The sequence below is a fragment of the Sceloporus occidentalis genome, unplaced genomic scaffold, assembly GCF_023333645.1.
Source record: "Sceloporus occidentalis isolate IW3139 unplaced genomic scaffold, rSceOcc1.0.p SCAF_1, whole genome shotgun sequence".
Taxonomy (NCBI): Eukaryota; Metazoa; Chordata; class Lepidosauria; order Squamata; family Phrynosomatidae; genus Sceloporus; species Sceloporus occidentalis.
Window position 1 is genome coordinate 57,307,871 of NW_028316981.1, and position 22,582 is coordinate 57,330,452.

Below are 22,582 nucleotides of genomic sequence, written 5' to 3' on the forward strand. Positions count from 1 at the left end.
TATTGTGGACAACAAGCAAATCTGCTTCCTCAACCTGAGAAGTACCCATTGATTCTTTCAGTTACTAAATCAAAGGCATGAGAGAGATGAATGAGGTTGTATGTAGAGCTCAGTCAGGAAAGATTGAGGGAGTTGTATGACAACTCCTCTAATTCTCCAGCCAGCATGTGTGAAGAATTTGTGGAGTTCCCATCCAAGATCTGTCTGCATTTGTGTCCAGGGGTCTTTGGGTGGTTATAGTTCAGTAGTAGAACACACACTATACGTATAAAAGCTCCCAGATTCAGTCCTCACCCTTTCCAATTACAAGAATTGTGATTTACAGGAAATGGGGGGAAAGTCTTCTGAGGCTCATAAGAACCACTGCCACCAAGTATAGCCAGTTCTGAGACAGATGAACTAATGGATAGTTACATTCATGGCTTACTTCATCATGGTTTCTCCCCCACTTCTTACTGCTCAGACTGCCACTATCAGGAGTGGATCAGGATGGAAGAAAAGTGACAGGAGAGAGGCCATGATAATTTCTGGAGTGATAAGCATGGGGAGCTTTCAGTTTCACTTTGTATGCTCTCATTGCTTCATAAATTAGGGCCTTTCCATTTATATATGACTGGGACAGACTGCAATTTTTGCTGTCATACACACTTCAGATTATATACTCTCCTGAGGCTCCAACTGACCCAACTCAGTTGGGGAAGTTGGCTCCAATTTCAGGTAATCCCCAAGGCAGAATAACAAGTTCCTCAGCAACAGATATTAATCTGAAAATAGGGAAATCAATGGACTGGAGAGGAAGCCTGTAATATGCCTCATAATTTGCATAGTGGCTGTGAAACATATAACAGTTAAATTCCATTGGTTTATTCTGTAGAGTGAGTGTTGAGTGAGAGAGACAAATCTCACAGCATTTTCTTTTGGCCGACTTTGAAAGATGTTGTGCATCTCTCTGTTTCTGCTCCTTGCTTCCCATGCAGCTTTGAGCTTAAGAATCTGCTCTTTCAATGTGAGGTCATTTGGAGAAGCTAAGAGAACAAGACCAGAAATCTTGGACGTCATTGTAGAGGTATGTTATTCACCCTCTGGAATTACAGAAATAGTTGGATGAATACTGGACCTTTTTATGTAACTCATCTTTCAGAATATATTATCTTTACACAATGGAATTCCAGGTTAGTAAACTGCTGAGCACTAATAAATCTGGTGTGTTTCTAATGGTGCAAAAATCTATTTGCAGACCTGTATTTGGTAAGATTAATTTACACATTATGTCTAGAAGAAATGAAGCTGGATGTGGAAGAGAAATTGTTCTCTTCTCATCAATAGTCTCATCAGATATTGTTTTGTTACTGGCATTCTTGATTTGGTTTAATTACCACAATGATGTACCTGGTCCCATTGGGGAGAAATTATCATCCTAACAGAAAGTTGGCCTTATGCAGACAAAAGAGATTGTATAATAAAATGTGCTGCAAGGAAACAAGTGATTTAAGCTTGTGATACCATTCAAAAGCCTGATCCTCTGATGCGCATAAGCAAGAATAGTACATAATCTTCATACTGCACTGAACTCATTTGAAGCCATTTAATGCTTTTAAGTAATAAAAGCAAATGTGTAGGTGTAACCAGTGTTCAGAATCTTTCATTTCTCAGAAAATCATGTTTTTCACATCTTTCTATTTGACAATGACAAAAGAAGGGAATGGGCAGCTTTTCTGTGACATGGTTATTTCCATATATTGGCTTGCAGTCTTGTTGCTATAGTGTGTTTCTTTCTATTTAAATGATGGGCAAAAAGATTCATTTGACTCAATGGACTGCATGGATTTATCTAACTATTCAACATGCAGTATGTGACTGCTAAATTCAAGACAACATTTGAAAGTTTCTAAGGATCTTCTGCCACAGCTAGCTATAGCCTCAAGAAGAAATATACAGGTACTGAATGCCACATTGATCCAACAAGAAGCTAAAGAAAGTATACCTTCATATGTTCAAAGAAGCACCATGCAATCTAGGTTGCAGAATGAACTGGGCAGAGTTTGGACTACAAAAATACAACCCCCAGCCATGGTTTCTTTAAAAATAAAAAGGTTATACAGGCATACTTCAGGAAACAAAGATTCTGACAGTGAAAATTCTTTTTACGAAACACATTTTATGCCTGGCTGCCACTCACCCCTTATCCTCCTCATCCTTTCTTCAGCTGGACTTTTAAACAGCATTGACATGGAGAGAAGGTAAATCAGGAAGAGAGAAACAAACACATGTAATGTTAGTTCACAGCAGCAGTAAGCAGTGCAATAAACAAGTCTGAGCTGGCAAAGAGCAGGATTCTGGTCTAACATATATTACCTTAACTGTGCATGCCTGCCTATAATAGGCAAGCCAAACAGCAGTTCCCTCCAGAATCCCCCACTGAATGTAATAGGGGAGCATAATTGTTTTGTGAACAGCAAAACAAAGAGAAAAGGTGAAAGCAGATAAGCCTGCTTCTCCAGCCACCTCCAGCTTGTTAAAAAAAACATAGATCCGTAAGTGTAGCCACCAAAATCGCAACAAAAGTAGAAGTTGGTGCAAGAAAAAGTAATCCCTGGATGCATTTTGAAAAAAACTTTCAAATGCTCTCTAGAAGATTCACCATGTTTTTGCTTTACTGCATAAGGCTTACATGATCTTTTTGTTTCATTTTATATGTGCATATTATTAATTTTGGACAAAACACTCACTGAAATATGTTTGCCTGCTCTTCTTCTTGTGGCATAAAAATCTATCCCTATATTCTTTCCATGTTATGTCTGCCTCTGGTAACAAATTGTCTATTAAAGAAGTAACGCTCGGAAACATGCCAGCTGCATTAACCAAGGAATGCCTGTAATGGTAACCAGACTTACCTGTGATTCCTCATTAGAATTCAGTCACACAAGTATGTTTAAAATGGGTAATATAAATCTGTATTATTGTGACCTGGACCTTAAGTAACGAGTTCCCCCTTTTAAAAAGTTCATTGTACCCATAGAATTAAGTTTCACAGGCAGGAGGCAGATTGTGTCTGTTTACCATCTCCTGTACAAGCACCACTGAAAGACCAGAATTTTAAAGCCTATAATTTTTCATGGATCTAAAGGTTCTGAGACAAGCAAATCCTATTCATGTCATTAGACTTTACTCTTCTCATGCCTCCTAACCTTTCAAGTTTATCTCATGCAAGGTCTCTGCAGACACTGTTTGTTTACTCCTGTAGATTATATCTCGCTGTGACATCATGCTACTGATGGAAATAAAAGACAACAGGAACAGAATATGTCCTTCTCTGTTGGAGAAACTGAATGGGTAAGGTGCAGAATTTAAATATATTTAAACCTGCGGTGTCAGACACAGACCAAATACCACTGGTATTGATGTACATCTCATAGTTGGCACTCCATTTGCTTAATACTCCACCAGTTGCCCCAAGCACATTCCCTCCTTTTTGGGACATGTCAGATCTAGGAAGAGTGGAAAGGAAATCTGGCTAGCCACTCTGTCCCTCCCTTCTTTTCCGTTCCTTGAGAGACAAAAGTAGCTAATTGATAAAAGAGATTACTACACATGACTTTTAAATGCAATTCTTACTATTTTATTAATAGTGCCTTTGGTAATACTTGTCACACAACGTTACCTCCAACCCATTGCTACTGTGTCAGCCAAGTGTAGTAAGGGCGTCCTTTTCCATTGACAGGGGAAACTTGTCAATAGCTTCCAATTGCATGGCAGTCCCAGAACTCCTCAAGTGAGAAATGTTGTTGCCACAGCAGTTGCAAAATTGGCAGTCACACAGTGTCACAATCTCCTCCTCTCTCCCTGTCCCTTTGTCACCATCCCTCTCACTATTCCAAAGTGGCTCATGAGATAAAGTTCAAAGTGAAGTAAGTCCTGGAGAGACACCAGCAAGAGACTTAAACAAAGAGGAAAGAAGAAATCCTCTCACAGCTGTAGCTGAGGGAAAGAAGCAAAATGAAGCCACTATCCCCAAATAAAAATTCTGCCTCCAAAAATGACATTGTCCTTCAGAAATGTCTTAGCTGCACAGTCCAACTCCTACCCATGTTGGCATGCACCTCTGGTCCCAGTTCTGCAGCTCCAATCTTCCTGGAATCTTGACATCCATCAAGCCTCAACCATTCCCCTTCTCTCATCTTCCATGGGCTTGCAGGACAAAACATTGACAGGTGGCCATTCTGCTTTTCACTGGGGTTCTAGTTTGTAAAAACTTCTCAGTGAGAAGGTTTCTGACCCTCCCTCAGTTTACGAGGTCCCAGCCACAACTTCAGCTTGCCCACTGACTCTTTGTATTGATTAGTTGTTGTCTGGACACTAAGCCAAATAGGCAATTGTGTTACTCAATCACTTTGCAGGGTTGTTGTACATAATAAAGAACAGAATGAGATTAAAAATAACAGGAGAATGGGGTTGTCACAGGTTGTAGTCTAAAACATCAAGTGCGTGCCAGGTTGCCTAGAGCTGGGATTATACACCCTGCGCCTCCAGTAACTAACCACTGAACCATTCCTTCAGATGATAGGACCAGAGGCACTGAATACTGTTCTATTTTATCTCACTCTTAGGTATAGATAAAGATATATGAGACAGAGATAGAGGGAAACACAAAGTAGATGTAAAGACTGAAATCAGTTTCATTTTTCACCTCAGACGTTCACAAGAACAGTACAGTTACATGGCCAGCAGAAGACTAGGGAGAAAGAGCTATAAGGAACAATATGCTTTTTTCTACATGTAAGTAAATTCCTTTGTTGTGTGTGTGAGAGAGAGGGGGGTGTTTAGAAAATGTAGCTTGGCATGGCCTATTTTTACATTTTTCATTCCTTGTAGACAAGGCCCTATTATATGCATAAGAATCTTTGTACACCCTTTGAAGATGCTGTATAAATAAGAATATTTGTGTGTGTGTGTGTGTGTGTGTGTGTGTGTGTGTGTGTGTGTGTGTGTGTAACACAGACATAAAATACTGATCAGAGGCAACCAACTGATTTGTCAGATAATAAGGTTTGGCTTAGAAGCCTAGACTTCTTGAACATCTTGTGAACTGTGAAACAGTTTGTATAACATGAACCACATCTTGAAATAGTAGGCTTCGTCGTACAAAATTAACTTTTGCACTGTTTTACAAAGGCTGATATCAGACAAGCAATTAATCCTATACAAGTTCACTCAGATGTTCTGTATGTAGCTTCCACTGATTTCAATGGCACTTATAGCCAACTAAGTATTTAGAACAGCAATCTATTTTTATATATTTATTTTATTAAGTGCCACCTTTATCCCAATGCTGGGTTTCAAGGCAGCCTACAAAATATTAAAATAAGTACAGATTAATATGCATACAAAAACATGAGTAAAAATAGAAAAATGTTATTTTAAAATGGAATTAAATGATCAATATAATTAAAACCATTAAAAATCCATTTCAAACTACAGATAAACATCAGCATGACAACACACTTTCAAAAGTCCATTGCAAACAATTCTTAAAAGCTTTTTCATATGCAAGGATAATATAGCTGTTGCACAAAAACTATGCTAAAGAATGGATGAGTGAGTTTCTTAAAGCATTCATTTCAAATAACAAAACACCTTGCCTAGCTGTACTTTTTCCCAGAGTGTATACAACCATACAATGGTTCAAGGAATTGCAAAGCTAAGTAGAGGCTGTTTTCAACAGAAAGCTTCCTTCAAAAGAGTTATTTGGTAAAAGTTTCTGAAGAAAAGCCATTAAGGCATTGACATGCTTGAAAATGAAGAACACCACCTTGCAGTGCTAACAAATGTCTATCTTTACCAGTTAAGGATGAAAAAAAAAAAAAGCATTCAAAAAGCTGTGTTGCCTCAGACCAAAGGCTTATCTTGATTAGCATGAACATACACTGACCCACCAGATCCATACAGATCCATGGATTAGGTGGGTCCATTTGGATCCACCTAATCCATGGTTAACTCACAAACAGGACATGAGAGAAATGACACCCTCCTTCCCCCTTTCCACCGGAACCTGTATGCAAAGGCCTACTGCAACCTTTTATGGCAATTGACAGTTCAAACAATTACTTGGAATCCAACCACAGTTACACCTTGCAAATATACTTTATTTATTTGCAATTTCTCTTTTTTCAAAGAGTCAAAAGAGGAGCAATACTCTTCGGACCCTCATGTGTCACAAACAATATCATACAATATAATACAATATATACTTTGGCCTCATTCCCACTTAATTCGGTTACCAGATAATTCAGTTTCCAATCCAAATCGAAGATTCAGTTCAGTAGCAGAGCATGGTTCACACTATATTTGCGCCGATTGAAGTCCTCTTCCACAGGCCTCTCCCTTCCCTGCCAGCAGTCTCTCAGAGCCAAAGAGCTCCCAGCCTTTGCCACCACCTCCTCCTTCCCTCCTCCTTCCTTCCCTCCCTCCTTCCTTCCCTCCCTCCTTCCTTCCCTCCATCCTGCCATGGTTGCCTAGAGGACCAGTCTCCCTGTCTCTGCCTGCCTCTCTTCCTCAGCCTTGACGGGGGTCTTTGATCAAAGGGTGCCTGCCATCCATGCCGGCAACTTTTGCCCAGCACCACCATGAAAGGCCACCCACCCCAAGAGTCACCCACTCTGCCCAAGTCCTTCGCCACTGACGCCGGTTAGGGGCTGAGGGGGGGCTACTGCTTGCCCTCCTCAGCCCCTTACGCTGCCAGTACTAGGTCTACCAGGGCAGGGCGGACACCCCAGGATATCTGAGCAAGGCCTATGCCAATTGTATCAGCTACGCCAGCAGCCCCTACCACCACCAGTACAGCAGTGGGGGCGCAGAGCAAGCCAGCAAGCCAGGTGAGTAGGATCCAAACCCAGATTCGAATTCTCAGTGGTTCCCATTTGTGCAGAATCGCTTTATCGAAAAAGATGCAGCAAAAAATCAGCGTCTTTTTGACACGGGTTAAATGGGCCTAGAGCATGACCACCCTTTCGGAATCACTCCAGCGATTCAGATTAAGTGGGAACCAGGGTCGTTTGAATCAGTTTGAACTGATTCACGATCCGATTTAAAAGGAAGTGGGAATCAAGCCTTTATATAAATTTATATTTCTTTATGTATTTATTTATTTATACAATTTTAAATTATGATTACATTTTAAGCTATATATCCAGATTTAGTCTCAGAAGCTGCAGTGCTGTGACTCACCTTACGGTAATTGGTGAATTGAGACCCAACTAACAACCTGGTACCTGGTGGCTTCCTTGTCAGTACCACAGTGAATCTGCTCTAGATTATAGTATTAACTTTAAAGGAGCTGTCCAAGTGCTGAACCTAATTGGGATGTTCTTTTAAAGTTTGGAGTAAACCTCAGTGTGGATTAATTGGCTCATTGGCATGGAGGCCACCAGTTGACAAACCCTTTTTGGGCTTCCATGCAGCAGGAGGGCTTGGTGGAGTGGGAGTGAGGAGTGAGATTTGTGGTCTCAACTTCACATGTTTAAAGATAAATAGCAGTTACATGGGGTGCAGCCGTGCCAAGTGACTGCAGAATGGAGAGGAATCAGAGACAAACAGTACAAGCACAAGTGAGGAAGGCATTCTCAGAGAATAAAGAAGGGAACAAGAGTTGGCTCCCCTGCATTCTCTCTGACTACTGAAGGTGGTAGGGTCCAGAATTCCAGTATCCAGAATTCCAAATCTGAAATACTCCAGCATTCAAAATTGTCTTCATGTGTGGCTGAGATAGTAACACCTTCGCATTCTGTTGACTCAATGCACAAAACTTGGCTTAAAATATTGTGTATAAAGTTAACTTCAGGCTATGTGTAAGGCTATGTGTAAGGTTTATAAAAACCATATATGAATATCATGTTTAGACTTCCTTCCCATCTCTGAGGTATATCATTATGTATATGCAAATATTCCAAAAGCCAACTTTATATTTTTAATGTTTTATACTGTTTTAACGTACTGCTCAGACATGAAAGCCCTGCTGGGTGCTTTGGGCAAGTCACACTCTTTCAAGCTACCAAGAAGACCTCAAACCTCTTCTCAATAAATCTTGCCCTCCCCCCAAAAAAAGAACTTACAATAGGGTTAATTTGCTTTTTTTTCCTCACTTCCATGGGGCTCCTGCACCCCTAACCCTAGCAAATGTGGAAGGACCACTGTACCTATTCGTTATATGCCCAGGTTAGCTTTGCTAGATGTTGTTTAAATGAAAAGGCTAGCATTACTCATTTGACCTTTTTTCTTCTTCTGTGAAAAATGGGAAAGAAAAACTCTCTTCCAACAGCAAACCAACTTCCACATCTTGCAGATTATGTATTAGTGTCACATTTTGTTACATTATACCACTGTATCACACTGTCTTCATTTGCCAAAGCACTACGCTTTCTAGCATTTCTCATACATATCAGTCTCCTGGGAGTGTGGAATCTGTTGCTGTTTTTTAAACATAACTCTGAACATATAAAGAAGAGGCTATGTTGGTTTTCTGCTTCAGATCCAGGTTATTGCTGGAATGGATTTTCACTGCATTGACACAGCATGCTTGAGGTTGTCTGGAGCTTTAGGTCATTAGCAAAATCTCTATTATGCATCCAGAATGTCAGACTAAATAATAAACCCGTTTGGGGTCCTTGTCCTTGCTGTGTTTTAATTGTGGATTTTAACTGTAGTTTTGTCTGCTAGCAACCTTAGATTTTTTTTTCTGAGCAGAAAAAAAACCCCTCAGTACATTATATTCATAAATGAACGGGACTAAACAATCCATACTGGAGATAACCGATATTCTATATGTTAAATTATATTGCAGACCAAAAAAGGTATCTGTGAAAAAAAGCTATCAGTACCCAGATGTGCAACCTGGCAATGAAGATGCACTTTCCAGGGAGCCTTTTGTTGTTTGGTTCACTTCTCCAGGCACTGGTTAGTTATGTATGTATGAATGTATGTATTTGTGTGTGTGTGTGTGCGCGCGCGCACATGCCACTGTTATACTCCAGCTTTCCTTAGAGAACCTATTACAATGTTCATGGTCCTTCTTCCCATTTCATAGTAACCCCACAAGGGAGGTCAGGCTCAGAGACAGTGAATCGGTGGGTGGTAAATCCAAATCCAGATTTCTGAGTCTTAGGGTGACCACCATTCTAATCACTATATCCCACTTGCTTTGCTGCTGGTAAGCATTCAATATATTCCCTTGCTCATATACATAACTGGAGAACCAAACACGGATACAGATTAAAAGGAGGACTGGGTAAGCTTCATGTTTATCTGTTTCACTTGAACATCAATTTACTCTAACAACTTTACAATGGTTTAATGTATAGTTTCACAGGTGATCTGTCATCCAGGTAGTTTACAGGGACAGACCTGTTTGGATTCAGCAGCAGTAGAGCTAAATGTTCAGCCTTCAGGGCACTCTATTGGCCCCAGAGGACATTTGGATCCCATACTCTGTAGTTTATTTAACATGATAATTAATCCACCCTGATTTAGTCTTCCATGGAGCCATGGGAATGATCTACACAGTTCTAACTCTGTCATTCCATTTTAAGTGTCATGTTTCCACTGTAAGGATTTGTAGTTTATGGTGTATGATTTGTAGTTTATGGTGGGGGATTTAGAATTCTCAGCCAAGAAGCTCTTCTGTTTCCTCTGACAAAACTAAAAATCCCAGGAGTCCAGAGGATGCAGCCATGGCGAGTCAAGTGGAATCATGGTGTTATAAATGCGTGGCATGAAAGAGCCTCCAAAACATATTACAAACTGAAACATTTAGTTGAAATGGACTTAGGCACTTCAATAAGACAAGTTAGATAGTCTGAGCACTTCATAATGCAGTCTGTTAAGAATTTTTTAGGCTTCAAAGATGGATACTGTGAATTCCTCTTTAGAATTCCTTGGTTAGAATCCAGTAGGAGTCTTATGTATATGCTTCTATGGAAGCAACTGGACCTCTCCCCGCCCCATGCAGAACATTCACTCAGTTTAAGGTTGTAAAAGTGAAGTTCCTCACATGGTGCCATTGAACAAACAGGTATGTGTCATGTAAGGTTGCCAGATTTTAGACTTCAGTACAGAACAACCTTCTCTGCTACCCAGCAAGTTCAAGACAGGCTTCTACATGTGTGGTAGGCCTATATGGAGCCCACCTCAAATCTTGTGAGAAGGGTATATCTCGAGAAAGTTCCAGGCTCCTGCAAGATCTCAGGGCAGCCTAGAACACATGCAAGAGGTAAGATTCCCATGTGTCTTGTTTTGCAGAAGACATGCCATATTTGAAGCCTAATCCCATTCTGGCTTGACTTGCTGAGAGTGGGTGCCAGTCACACTGGCAATTGGCCAATCTCACAACAGTTGGCATGCAACAAAATGGCTTCAGACAGGGATATGTCTGTGGCAAGTGTGGTTGGTACCTGCTATTCCTACTCTCAGCTCTACAGGGGACTGAAAGAGTGGTATCAGGCATGATCTGAGCCTGCTCTGCATGGCTGGATAGAAAGAAGGAAGAAGAGCAGCACTGTGCAAGATCCCAATAGGCAGACTCACAGCATTTGGTATGTAAAGCCATTTTGCTGTGTACCAAATGTTCACTGGTTGGTTTGTTACAGGCACAGCTGGTGGCCACTAGATTTGTATCTAGTCTTTCCAACATGCATATTGGGATGAATAAAATATGCTGGTGCAGTTAGTTCTACTGGAGAAGCTAAATGAGGTCTTGACCCCAGCTCGGTGTCCACCTAGGAATTATCTATAAATCAGAAAACCCAGTGATAATTTTGCCTTAGGGTTGCCATAAATTGGAAATGACTTCAAGGAGCACAACAACAACACTAAAATGAAGGAAGTATGGCATATAGATGGAATACATTTCTTTAAAAAAATACAGAACATAATTGCGTTTTGGGAGTTTAAATCTACATGTAGATGCATGTGACGCGAGAACTGACCCTAACGGTCACAAAGCCAAAATGTGTTGTTAGGATCACTGTTGTCCTAGTAATTAAATGGCTGTAGTCACCAAAATATAGTGTTAACATACACACAGAGGAGACTTTTCAAGGTATTAAGGTACTGAAAAAGAAATTAATACCATTTTTCTGTCTCTGAAATATTCTAGTCTAAAATGCTTGGAAAAATTCAGGCATCACATGTCTGCATGACAAAACACTCAAATATCCACAATACCTAATGGTGGAATCAAAGCAGTACAGTTGGCCATCTGTATCCATAGATTCTGCATCCATGAATTCAACTATCCATGATTCGGATGGTTGAAAATATCCCCCCTCCCCCCAAAAATGAAAAGCTAACCTTGATTTTTCCATTTGATATAAGGGATACCATTTTACTGTGTCATTTACTATATAATGGGACTTAAGCCTCCACAGATTTTAGTATCTTTGGGGGGTCCTGAAACCAAACCCCAGTGAATACATTGGTCCCACTGTATTCATGCAACTGACTTTTCCTGGCTCCTCCAGCCCTGACCAGCCACTCCCGTGACTCAAAAGACCCTCATGAAGGGGCTTGGTGAGTTGCAACAAGACAGGGAAACTGGGAGAAATTAGTGAATCTGCTTTATTACATGTGTCAGTTTCTAAGATCTTGATAGGGAGATAATAAAAATGCCAATAATCTTCAAACAATATGTTTATTTCTTAAGTGGCTCAGGAATTTGTAATCATCCCACTACACACAACACCTGAAAAGGCTGTGCAGGAAATTGATTCGCTTTATGATGTCTACCTGGATGTAAAACGACACTGGAAGTCTAAGGTTAGTCCTTTTCACTCTAGTATATTTTCACTACTGAATGTAATCTTGAGGTTGACTCTGATCAGAGCATGTAAGGTTCCTGTCCTGGGTGTTACAATACCACTTCAGACTAATTCAGGGGTTTGCATCTGCAGCAGGTGGGAAGGTGATTTTTCTGCCACAGGATGGTTGGGATGGCATGGTTTGCTAAAAATGCTGAAAGGAAAGGAAAAAAAGGAAAAACTAGAAGGGATCAAATATTCATTTCTAGTTTTAGAAAATGAGATTGAATTTAGAGAGAGGCATTGATAATACTCCCCATGAAGCTCTAGTGCCAAACAAAACTACAGTCTCAAGGATTCCATAGAATGCAGCAAAGCAGTTAAAGTTGAATCATAGTGCCATGATTGTGTGGTGTGAAAGGGCCCAAGAAAAAACACCAATTCACTCTTTGGGGGGGGGGATCGTGATCCAGAAAATCTGATGGAGCCAAGGATCACAAAAACAACTGGGGGCTCACAAATGGGCTCAGGACTGCACTTTGCCCACCTTTGCTCTTGATTGTTCAGTCCTTTCATCTCTCCCAGTCACCCCCCCCAACACATATACACACACGCACACACACCCCTCTTCACTTTCTTATATTTTAGTTCTCTGCTGCTCCTCATAGATTTCTCTTGGTACTGAAAAATCTACACAGGTAATTGTGGCTGGAAAGCAGAAATCATCCATCAGTTTGTGAGCAAGTTTGAAAAGTCTGCACACCCTGCCATGAGAAGAGTAGCCATGGTTCTGGCACCCAGTCAGCCCCTTTTGTTCATCTTCTTTAAGTCTCTCCAATAATTTTAAAAATTGAGAGTAAGGTGTTGCCATACATTTCTGCACTCCTGTCAGCAATCCGTCATTTTCAAGATTGTCTTTAACAATCTCACTGTTTAGAATTTCATCTTCATGGGAGACTTCAATGCTGGCTGTGGCTATGTTCCAAGGAAGCAATGGAAGAACATCAGACTAAGAAATCACAGTGAATTTGAATGGCTGATTGATGATCAAACTGATACAACTGTGAAGGCAAGCACCCATTGCCCTTATGACAGGTAAACTCGCTGCAGAGCTGAATCATTAGTATTGCATACAGTTGTTGCTGTTATTAAACTAGCTTTGAACTGTGGGGACCCTATGAATGAGGTCAGCAACAGTCCCACTCAGGTCTTGCTGGCTCAGGGTTGTGGCTTCCTTGAACCAGTCACTCATCATGCTGTTCCTTTCTTTTCTCACTGCCTTCCACTTTTCCCAACATTAATGTTTTTTCCAATGAGTCATGTTGGCTCATGACATGCCCAAAGTACAATAGCCTCGTTTTAGTCATTTTGACTTCTCAGGAGAGTCCTTAGTTGCACTTAGGAGCTGTGCACACTGGCAGAAAGGCTGCCATGGGGGCGGAGTCAGGACGTGACATTCATATGACGCACACTCTGGCTCCACCTTCACAGCAGCATGACACTGCGCACTGCGCCACATAGCACATGCCATCATGGTGCTCCTCTGGCATCACCAAAGGAACGCCGTAAAGCCGTAAAGGACCACAGCGCTCCTCTGGCAGTGCCAAAGGAGCATCATAAAGCCATAATGGAGCACCGTAAAGCTGTGGCGCCATTGCTATCGCATCCTTTGCAGGGTGCAAAAAGAGCCGCTCTTTGCAGCTCCTTTTTGCTCCCTGCAAAGGCCAGATTGAAGCCACAGTGTGTGGTTGCCATGGCCCCAATCTGACTGTAAAAGGGGTGGCTGCAGGCCGCTCCTTAGGGGTGCCCAACCCCTTAGTGCCTCTGTACTATACAGTGCCTGCTATCTGGAATGTTAGTTTTTGTTCAGTTTTTTAAGCAACACGGAAAATGGTTTGTTAGGGAAATTAGTGTTTACCTAAGGCACAGTGGAGCTCATATGATCTTCAATAGATTGGTTTGCAATGCCCATCACCCTTCAACATACTCACTAAGGCAGCTGGGAGCCAGAGTCCAACATTTGGATGGCTTTACGGTTTCCAGCCCTGGCCTAAAGCTATGTTGCCCATTCTGTATTGAGTGATTATTGTATACTAGATCTTTCACTGCATGATCAATTGGACAATATCACTGCCCACTATTAAAGCATGGATTGCCAATTTGTGGCACAAGGCTTGGAGTTTTGGGCATTCTTTAACAGGAGCAAGTTGGCCCATTAGACTCCATAACAGGCTCAGACTTTGAACTAGCCATGTTTCAGTACCTCCTCTGCTGCAATCCATTCACTGAAAACCAGAAAAAGAAACAGGGGCAACTAACCAACTAGCCTATACAGCTATATAACTATGCAGGAATAGCCTTTACAACCAGACATCCCTGGACTATAGTGCCTTTACCAGCTCTTCCTGGGATATCCAGACAGAAAACCTTTTGACCTTCATGGAGTCTGCCAGAATAATCACCTGAGCAGAATTATCGACATGAATCAGTTGCCCAACTCATGTCCTTCTGCCCTCTCCTTTACTCTTGCCAAGATTGCCTCTCTTCACCTCATTTCTGACACAGCTGGCAAGTGAGGGCTTTGTCTCATATGAGCGTCCTCCTGAGTCAGAATATAGCTTCCTTTCCCAGCAGTGTGCCTCAGATAGTGCCAGAATGATTAGTGATCTCTAATCACAGACTCTAATCATAGGATTCTAATCATAGTCCTGCAATGATGAGCAACAGTAGAAGTTCTCCTCCAACTGTTCTTTGCACTAAGGTCTGTACAGACAGGCAGGTAGCAAAAACTTTCCATGGCTCTCCAGTGGTATGACCTTCATTTAGCTGAGAAGCAAAAGTCTGATCCCAAAGGATGTACAATTCATATCTATTGTTCTTAGCATCCCTGCACATGCGCAGTGAGGACAGAATCAGATCATGACCTTCTTACACTTCTGGCAGGGCCTGCTTCAGGTTCCCGTGTTTTTGTCTTGTTTCACATTATTTGTTCATTCATTACCCTTTATTTCATGTAATTTAGGCAATTCACATTACTCATTAATTCATTTGTAAATTCGGTTTTTCCCCAAATTTACACATCTCTCAGTTGACCCTGGATTGGGTTCGAATTGACCTAGCATTGACTTCAATTATGTATGATAACCTCTTGCACAACAACGTGAATTGACTTTCCAATTTCCCCCGTGTGATAACGTAACTGGTGAGTTCCTCCTGTGTGTAGCCTACTCTGCTACTGCCGCACCTATATAATGGCAATGTCAAGTGTGATTCCACTTTCTCCTAGCCAATTACCTGTTAAGGAAAATGCAACATGGGACATACAGTAGTAGAAATAAAACATGTATGTGAAAGTCACAATGACTAAGCAAGAGCAATTAAGAAGCCACACAGGTGAAAAAGCTAATGTAATTTAGAAGACTTGAATATCAAGGACAGAATTATAGAATGTACAATTGGAAACACCTGAGATTCATGAAGTGTACAAGGTGAAATGATGAAATTCTTAAGTATGGGTTGAACTGTGTGAACCAATCAAAATGAATGTACACACCCACTGGGTGGAAACTGACTAGTGGGTGGTGATTAACAATGGCTATAATAATTGCTATGTTTGCCAATGTATTTTGTGGGTAGTTTTGGGTAGTTGAGTAGTTTGGAGTTTTGGAGATTGTAGAGATTGTGATTTATAGGGCATATAGTATTTATATATAGTAGAATAAAGTAGATCTTTTATATAAGACTACTGAGTTGTCTGGTGTCTTGGGTGAAGATACAAGTGTCAGCAGAATCCTGGAGAAGTTTGGAGACATCTGAGGAAGAAGAGTGAGAAGGCTTGGAGAGTTTGTCAGGGTCTTCAGCCTATTCTCTGAAACTCTGCTGCTTGGAAGAAAAGCATTAACCACTGACCAAAACTGGTCAGCTCTGCTGCATAACAAGGTGGTGAGTTAGAGCCAGAGGTGAAGAGCTACAACTCCCATCATCCCTGACATTACCCCCCATCACATAGCTAGTGACTATGAAGGGGGGATATAGTGAGCATCAGGGCCCCAAGCTTTGAATGGGTGGAGGCTTCTAAAGTAGATAAAAACAGTATTAATTACTTTGAATTCACATTCACTCTAATAAGCTTTCTTTTCATTGAAGACTGTCTAGCTTTCATACAGACTAAGAATGCATCTACACACTGTAGACATAGTGCAGCTTGACAACATTTTAACTGCCGAGGTCCATCCTACAGGATCCTAGGATTTGTAGTTTTGTGGGGCACCAGCATTCTTTGGCAGAGAAGGCTAAAGAGCTTGTAAAACTACAAATCCTAGGCTTCCATAGGATGAAGCAACAGCGCTTAAAAGTGGTATCAAACTGCATTATTTCCGCAGTGTAAATGAATCCTAAGTGATAGCATAATGTCCCTAGGATAATCTGCACTATGTATTTATACTCCCCCCCCCCCCCCCCGATCTTTCAAAATGAAAGTAATAAAATAATGGCTACTGGAAAATAGTGAATGGGTGAGGTGCTTAAATGACAGTTTGTTATCCTCCTCAACCTCCCACAGAAAGATGAACAAAGAGAATCAAGCTCTTAATGAGTTTAATTGCGAAACCATGGAGATTATTCTGTTTGTCTTGGCTGCATCACAAGATCCTTCCTTTTATTCCACAAGGCCCAAATTATCACAAGATAATTGGGAAACACTTAACTGTTGTAGTATGGTTTTCAGGAACACTGACTATGAACGGGAAGCCCCTTTGGTCTTTGATTCACATCTTTGGTCAACCAAAAAACAGGTCTTAGGAAAGTAATTTGGGACTACAACTCCCAGAATCCTTCAGACAGCAGAGCCACAGGGATCTTTAGAGGAAAAAATGTTAATTGAATGAATGAATGAATGAATGAATGAATGAATGAATGAAATATTTATTTATATCCCGCCTTTCCATTTTGGGGATCAAGGCAGGTAACAGCATGATTTATACACTACACAATAATAAAAACAACAAGACCTATGAGACCCTGACCCAACCCTCCCTTCCAAACAGGGACGCCATAAAACAATCCAGTGATGACAGAATATGCTCAGTAGTCATGAGCCAGAATCATTTTGGTGATTTATACAACCAGGATTTACACCAGAGTAAGGACTTTCTCCAAAGTTGTGCAAGAAGATATCTATTACCTCCTTGAATAATACTTACTTCCTGGATGGGTGACAGGAGCCAAATGACAGCACCCTCAACTGAAATGACTATTGAGCAGCCATGGGATTCTGCTTGGGCACCTCCTGGTTGCTGTAGAGCTGGAGGAAGTGGAGCAGCCTTTGCCAGTACCAAAAGTCCTTTTGGTACTGGGAATGAATTACACTTCTCAAAGTAACTTTCCAAGCTCTAACTAAAAATACGCTAAGGATGTGAGCCTTTATATGGCATAGCATAGCATAGCATAGCATAATAGTTTGCCTATGTCATTCAGTGCTACATTGTACACCCAACTCACTGTTCAGCTACTGCAGCTCTCCACTAGCCATTCTTCAGCTGGTGGAGAGTGAGGGGTGGGGATAGGCAGAGAGATGTTTGGCTGCATTTCCATAGAACACACACAGGGTGACTTCATCTTCTGCTGAGGCCTCTGGAGGTCTCAGCACCTGATGTAATAATTCTGCATCTTCTCTGATCTACCCACCTCCTCTCTACCAGCCACAGAATAGCTATGGGGGGGGGGGGTGCAATGGCTGCACCATGGGTGCAAGACAGGGCTTTAATCATTGCAGAGAGTCAAAGGGAATACCAACATCCATAATGACCAAAACAAGAAATATGCAGATGTAATGTAGACCCATGTCTGCTTAGACCACTAATAGGATCACAACCATTGTCTCAAATTAAATAGCTAACAATCAGTTTCCCTTTCATGACATCTAAACTTTTCTGAATGGTAGGACTAGTCCTGTGTAGAAGGGGAGAGAGGAATTGTTATGTGCCCTGTAATTTGCTAGTCAGAACGTCAGCTTTGGGTTGTGATTCCATCTTTCTCCTTACCCAAGCCACCACTCTAAATTGCTCGATTTTTCTTTCTGAAACTAACAGACGTCTTCTATTACTGCACAGATGGCTAATACACTGCGGTCTTGTTTTCACATATTATTATAGGATTGTGCTCCATGGAGATAAGCTCATAAATGCTGTCGTGCCAAACTCAGCAAATATCTTTGATTTCCAGAGTGCCTTTGCAATGACTGAAGCACAGGTTTGTAACACATGGGCTTGATTTCTTTTTTCTTTCCTGATCTGAGTGTGCATCTGCCAGTGATTGAGTCCACAGCTGTCCTGCATCTGAACTGAGAAAGCAAACTAAGGAGTAGGACCAGGTGCAGGGTGTGAGAGAGCGAGATTCCTCAACCAGTGAAGAACATGAACAGGAAAAGCCGGGAAAGTCAGGAAAAAAACAGGAGCCCAGAATACAGTTGTTGGGGGCTTTTTAAAAAAATGTCATTTTCTTTCTGGGATTCAGAGCCCATCCATATGGGTATCAAGAAGATAGGCCTTTGGACAACACACTGGCAGAAGATGCCTATCAAGACTGGGAGTACAAAATGGCCAATGGAAGAAGCAGCCAAAAGCAACAGACAGGCCTCTCCAAATTTGGCTTTGTCCTCTTCCTTGCAGTGACACTGCAATATAATACCGTTTGTGTGTGCACGCATGTGCACTTGCATGTGTGCCTGCATTTAAGTTTCCTGTCGACTCATGGTGAATTTATGAATTTCATAGGGTTTTCTTAGGCAAAGAATACTCAAGAAGTAGTTTGCCACTTCCACACTTTATAGACATTTAAGGTCTAACTGGACTGAAAAAACAGTGTCTTGTGTTGCTACAGGAGGCTTCCAACCTATCATTCCCTTGACAGAGAGGGAGCATCCAACCCCATGGACTGATTGTAGAGGCAAGCAGGAGTAGACTGCTGGGAGTAGCCTGAGTTGGGAGGGCAGTGGCCCATGTGTCAATTGGTACAATCAATCCTTAGCTGGTCCATGGTCACCTATCTTCCCAGATTAGGTATCTATGTGGATCAGGTTGTGTAGAAACAGTTGGAGTCCCATAACTTTAGCAGGGAGAAGAAATGATAATGTTTTAAGAATATGAGTGAATAACTTTCCAGTGGTGAGGGATGAACGTGAGACACACTGCCAGATTAGCAGACACTGAACTACCATAACTGATTGACAACTTTAACAGTTCTATATGATATAAGAAGGTGCCAGAGTGTCTTCTCACACCATAAAGCCCTGTAGACTGAGTTCCTGGAACTCAGCAGTGCCAGATTTTGTGCCTGACACATCTGTCAGGAGCAGCCAGTGTCAGAGGAGGTATAAAAATGGCAGGGGATTGTGCAAAGGCATCAAGCTACTTAGCACCTCCAGCTGTGTTGGTGTTGTCATGGGGTTTGCCATGAGCCCAAGATGCATCAGTTTAAAGTGAAACAACATATCAAGAGGAAACTGGGCTCTCTCTCACACACACACAAACACACACAATGTAACTGAAGGAAGCAATGAATAATTTCAGCAATTTTATTTATTTATTCTATGCAAAATTTGCATGTGGGAAGGATTCCACAGAAAACAGTATTTTCTGCATTGGCCAGAATCCTACATCAGCTACTTCACTAAATATTTTTTTTCTGGTCCATCCCTCTCATACCTGATAGAAATGTAATTCAATTATGTTCATATCACTGGCATAATGGACGTCTTTTTCTCAATGCAGCTGATGCTTTAGAAAGTTAATGGGGGGGGGGGGGGGGAGGAACAGATATAATAATGGCAATGAAGTCCAAATCATGACTAAGTATCAATCACAAATACAAAACACTTATGGATGCATAAATTTAGGAGTCTTCTCATCAGGGTTTCTCAACACTCAAAAACATGATTTTCTACCAATTTTCAAATCTTTGAAAACATTATTTCCATCCCTTACATATACATTGTGTTCATCATGTGCAATCTTAGGTTCTCTTTTGTTATATATTCCCCTGTGTAGCTCACACAGAAGTTCAGATCACGTAGTTTAGTGGTAGATGCAAGGTACAATTGACTGCCCCATGTTGGTGCATGTTATTCAGATGCATCCATAGCCTTCCTGGGCTATGTTTGGGTCCTTTAAAAGCAAACAGGTAACTGTACAGCTCAAAACCAGCCTTTCTGATGAAGCAGTCAGGCAGCTGTTCTAGGCCAAGATCCAGTGATAATGCAGCAGAATATACAGCGCCACTGCACCAGGGAAGGGGTGCATTGTGCAAAAAGGTAGTGAGTTTCTCCTTCTGTCACATCCACTAAAATACATATTCTGGCTGAAGGTTATGCTGGTGCATATCACCAATAGGTTCCAGCCTTAGGCAGCAGATGCTGCCAGGCAGCAGCGACAACACTTCCCTCATATCTCTCTTGAGTCCCCTATTCATTTATATCTGTTGAGTATCAGAACTGTGTACAACATGAACAGTAGTAGGTTACCCTTGGGGTGGTGGAGGATACTGTCCCATTTCCATTGTTGAAGCAAAGTTGGAGTGCAAGTTCATTTGGTTTTTATATGTGAAGTGGTGGGCTGATATCTTGCCTGTTGCCCTCAGACAGTAAAATGTCTTGGGTCAGCTGTGAGAGAACTTTCCTATAATGATGGCTGTGTTCTCCTTGAGTTAGAAGAAACCAGGGACTGGTGGAGATTGGTCTCTGCATGGCTTCATGTCACAGCAAATGGCAACTGTTCAACACAGTATGTATTTTTCCCCCTCACACTTGTGTATTGTATTGAAACAAGGACTGAAGTACATGTTGTCTACCATAATTACATAATGTATTCTGTGACATTATTTCACAGGCTTTAGCCGTGAGTGATCACTTTCCAGTAGAGTTCCAGCTGAGAACTACCAAATCCTCTCCAAGAAGGACAAAACATCAGAGACATCGCAGAAATAAAAAAATACTTTAATGGGCCACAAATCTACAAAAAGCATCATCTTTAAACATACAAGAAAAGAGCAATATCCATATTAACATTTTAAAATGCACATCTCCTTCCTATATGAGATATGTCACCAAAAGCAAAATGAAATGCTTGTGTTATTCAAAATAAACTACCAGTATTCTAAAATAAAGATGCTAAAATTAACATTGACATAAACGAAACAGCCTGAATGCCTTCAAAAGATCAACAGCAGGGGTTATTTGGTGGAGATGTTTATTCAGAATTGCTTGTGGTCTCTGTTAGTTCATTTAGCTTCTTCAGCCAAAAAAATAAAAATAAATAAAATAAAATACCAAGAACTAAGAACTAACAGCTACACACACACACCCTTTCTTTCTTTCTTTCTTTCTTTCTTTTTGCAACATTCTCATATAAATCTTGTAAACATGCACAGCTGCATCACCTCTTTGAAGTCAGAGACATGTAGTTGATTTGGGTAGGGCACAAAATAAAATCCATCGTACTGAGTCAACAAATGGGTTCAGGCCACAGAAAAATACATACTTTGATCAAGCACAAAGTCCACAGTCAGAGTAAACTAAGGTGTACCTATGAAATCCCTCAAACAATTCATTAAGCAGTTTATCTTTTTTTTTTAATTTAAAATTATTTTATTGACATTTCGTTAAAATAGAAACAAAAGAAAAAAAGAAAAGACTTCAGAATATGATTATATAGGTTGGTTTGTGTGTTATATGATATTATATGTAATTTGTCTTATCTCTTGTTTTTTGTAAAAACTGTTGTTGTTTTTCCTTGTATATTAAGCAGTTTATCTTTGCCCTTACAGTTCTGTGTCTTGGGATAAAGGGGAAATAAACATGAAAGATTATCATAGATGTGCAGGTACAATTAGTGTTGTGATGCTAAAGGAGATTTCATCTCACAGCTTGATTTTTCTTTGATACACAGAGTCTTTCTATATGAGGTGACAGTGAAAGTTACCCTCAAGTCAAAATGATTAATGACTCTGGTGTATTTTTGTCATTTTTTGCACATTCTGTTTTTTCTTCATTCATTTTTGGTTGTTGTTTTCCATGCCATGCACCTGAATAGAAGTATTTTACTGAGTCAATTCATACTCCTTTTCTACAGTACGTTAACAATCATTCTTGTCAGCCAAAACTGCCAGACCAATATTTAAATCTCTGGAAAATGTCTTATGGAAGAGTTATAATAATAATATTAATGACTTATACTTATATGCTTGTATTTGGTAGACACTCTCATATATGTCTCCTTAGTAGTATTTTGCTTGTGCTTTATTGTCTGTTCTATTATGATTTCTTGTAAATTATAATAAATAATTATTTAAAAAATCATACTCAAAAGCATGTGAGAATCATGTACAGGGTGTTCTTCAAATATGAGCATTTAAGCAAAAAATTAAAGATTGGATCACATGCCAAATCAATATAAACCTGGTAAAGGCAGGTAAACTTGGTTTACCTTGTTGATGGAAACCTGGCAAACAAAGAACCCAAGGCTATGAAAGTGAAGTGCAAAGTTCTGGTCCTAGTTATTAATTTATTTGTTAACATAATTATATCCGATATCCAAGGATAAAATCAATTTGAACTGTTTTTAAAAATTAAGAGAAAAATTAATTTCAAGACTACAATCATATTAAATCATTTAAAACTTTAAGTTGTTGATAAAGTTTAAAACAATTTAAAATCACTCACATGCTCCAAATGCCTGAATAATCCGTGCTGTTTTTACTTAGTGCTGCAATGATATTTCCCAGGCAGTTAAAATGGAATCATG

General features: G+C 40.5%; 1 protein-coding gene across 1 annotated transcript; it reads left to right on the forward strand.

Moving 5' to 3' along the window:
* Positions 1-934: 934 nt before the first annotated feature.
* Positions 935-21,499, forward strand: DNASE1L3 (deoxyribonuclease 1L3). The gene is made up of 8 exons (XM_089497809.1): positions 935-1,066; positions 3,245-3,333; positions 4,693-4,776; positions 8,837-8,949; positions 11,693-11,805; positions 12,724-12,881; positions 17,939-18,035; positions 20,669-21,499. Exons 1-8 carry the CDS (start codon positions 935-937, stop codon positions 20,777-20,779), a joined length of 897 nt encoding a protein of 298 aa, XP_089353935.1. The 3' UTR covers positions 20,780-21,499.
* The last annotated feature ends 1,083 nt before the right edge of the window (positions 21,500-22,582 follow it).

What these genes read in the sequence shown, in the direction of transcription:
- DNASE1L3 (XM_089497809.1), top strand. Translation starts at nt 935, where the DNA reads ATGTTGTGCATCTCTCTGTTTCTGCTCCTTGCTTCCCATGCAGCTTTG. An exon ending in TCTTGGACGTCATTGTAGAG is followed by an intron (nt 1,067 to 3,244) that starts GTATGTTATTCA and finishes TTACTCCTGTAG; the next exon opens with ATTATATCTCGCTGTGACAT. An exon ending in CAATATGCTTTTTTCTACAT is followed by an intron (nt 4,777 to 8,836) that starts GTAAGTAAATTC and finishes ATTATATTGCAG; the next exon opens with ACCAAAAAAGGTATCTGTGA.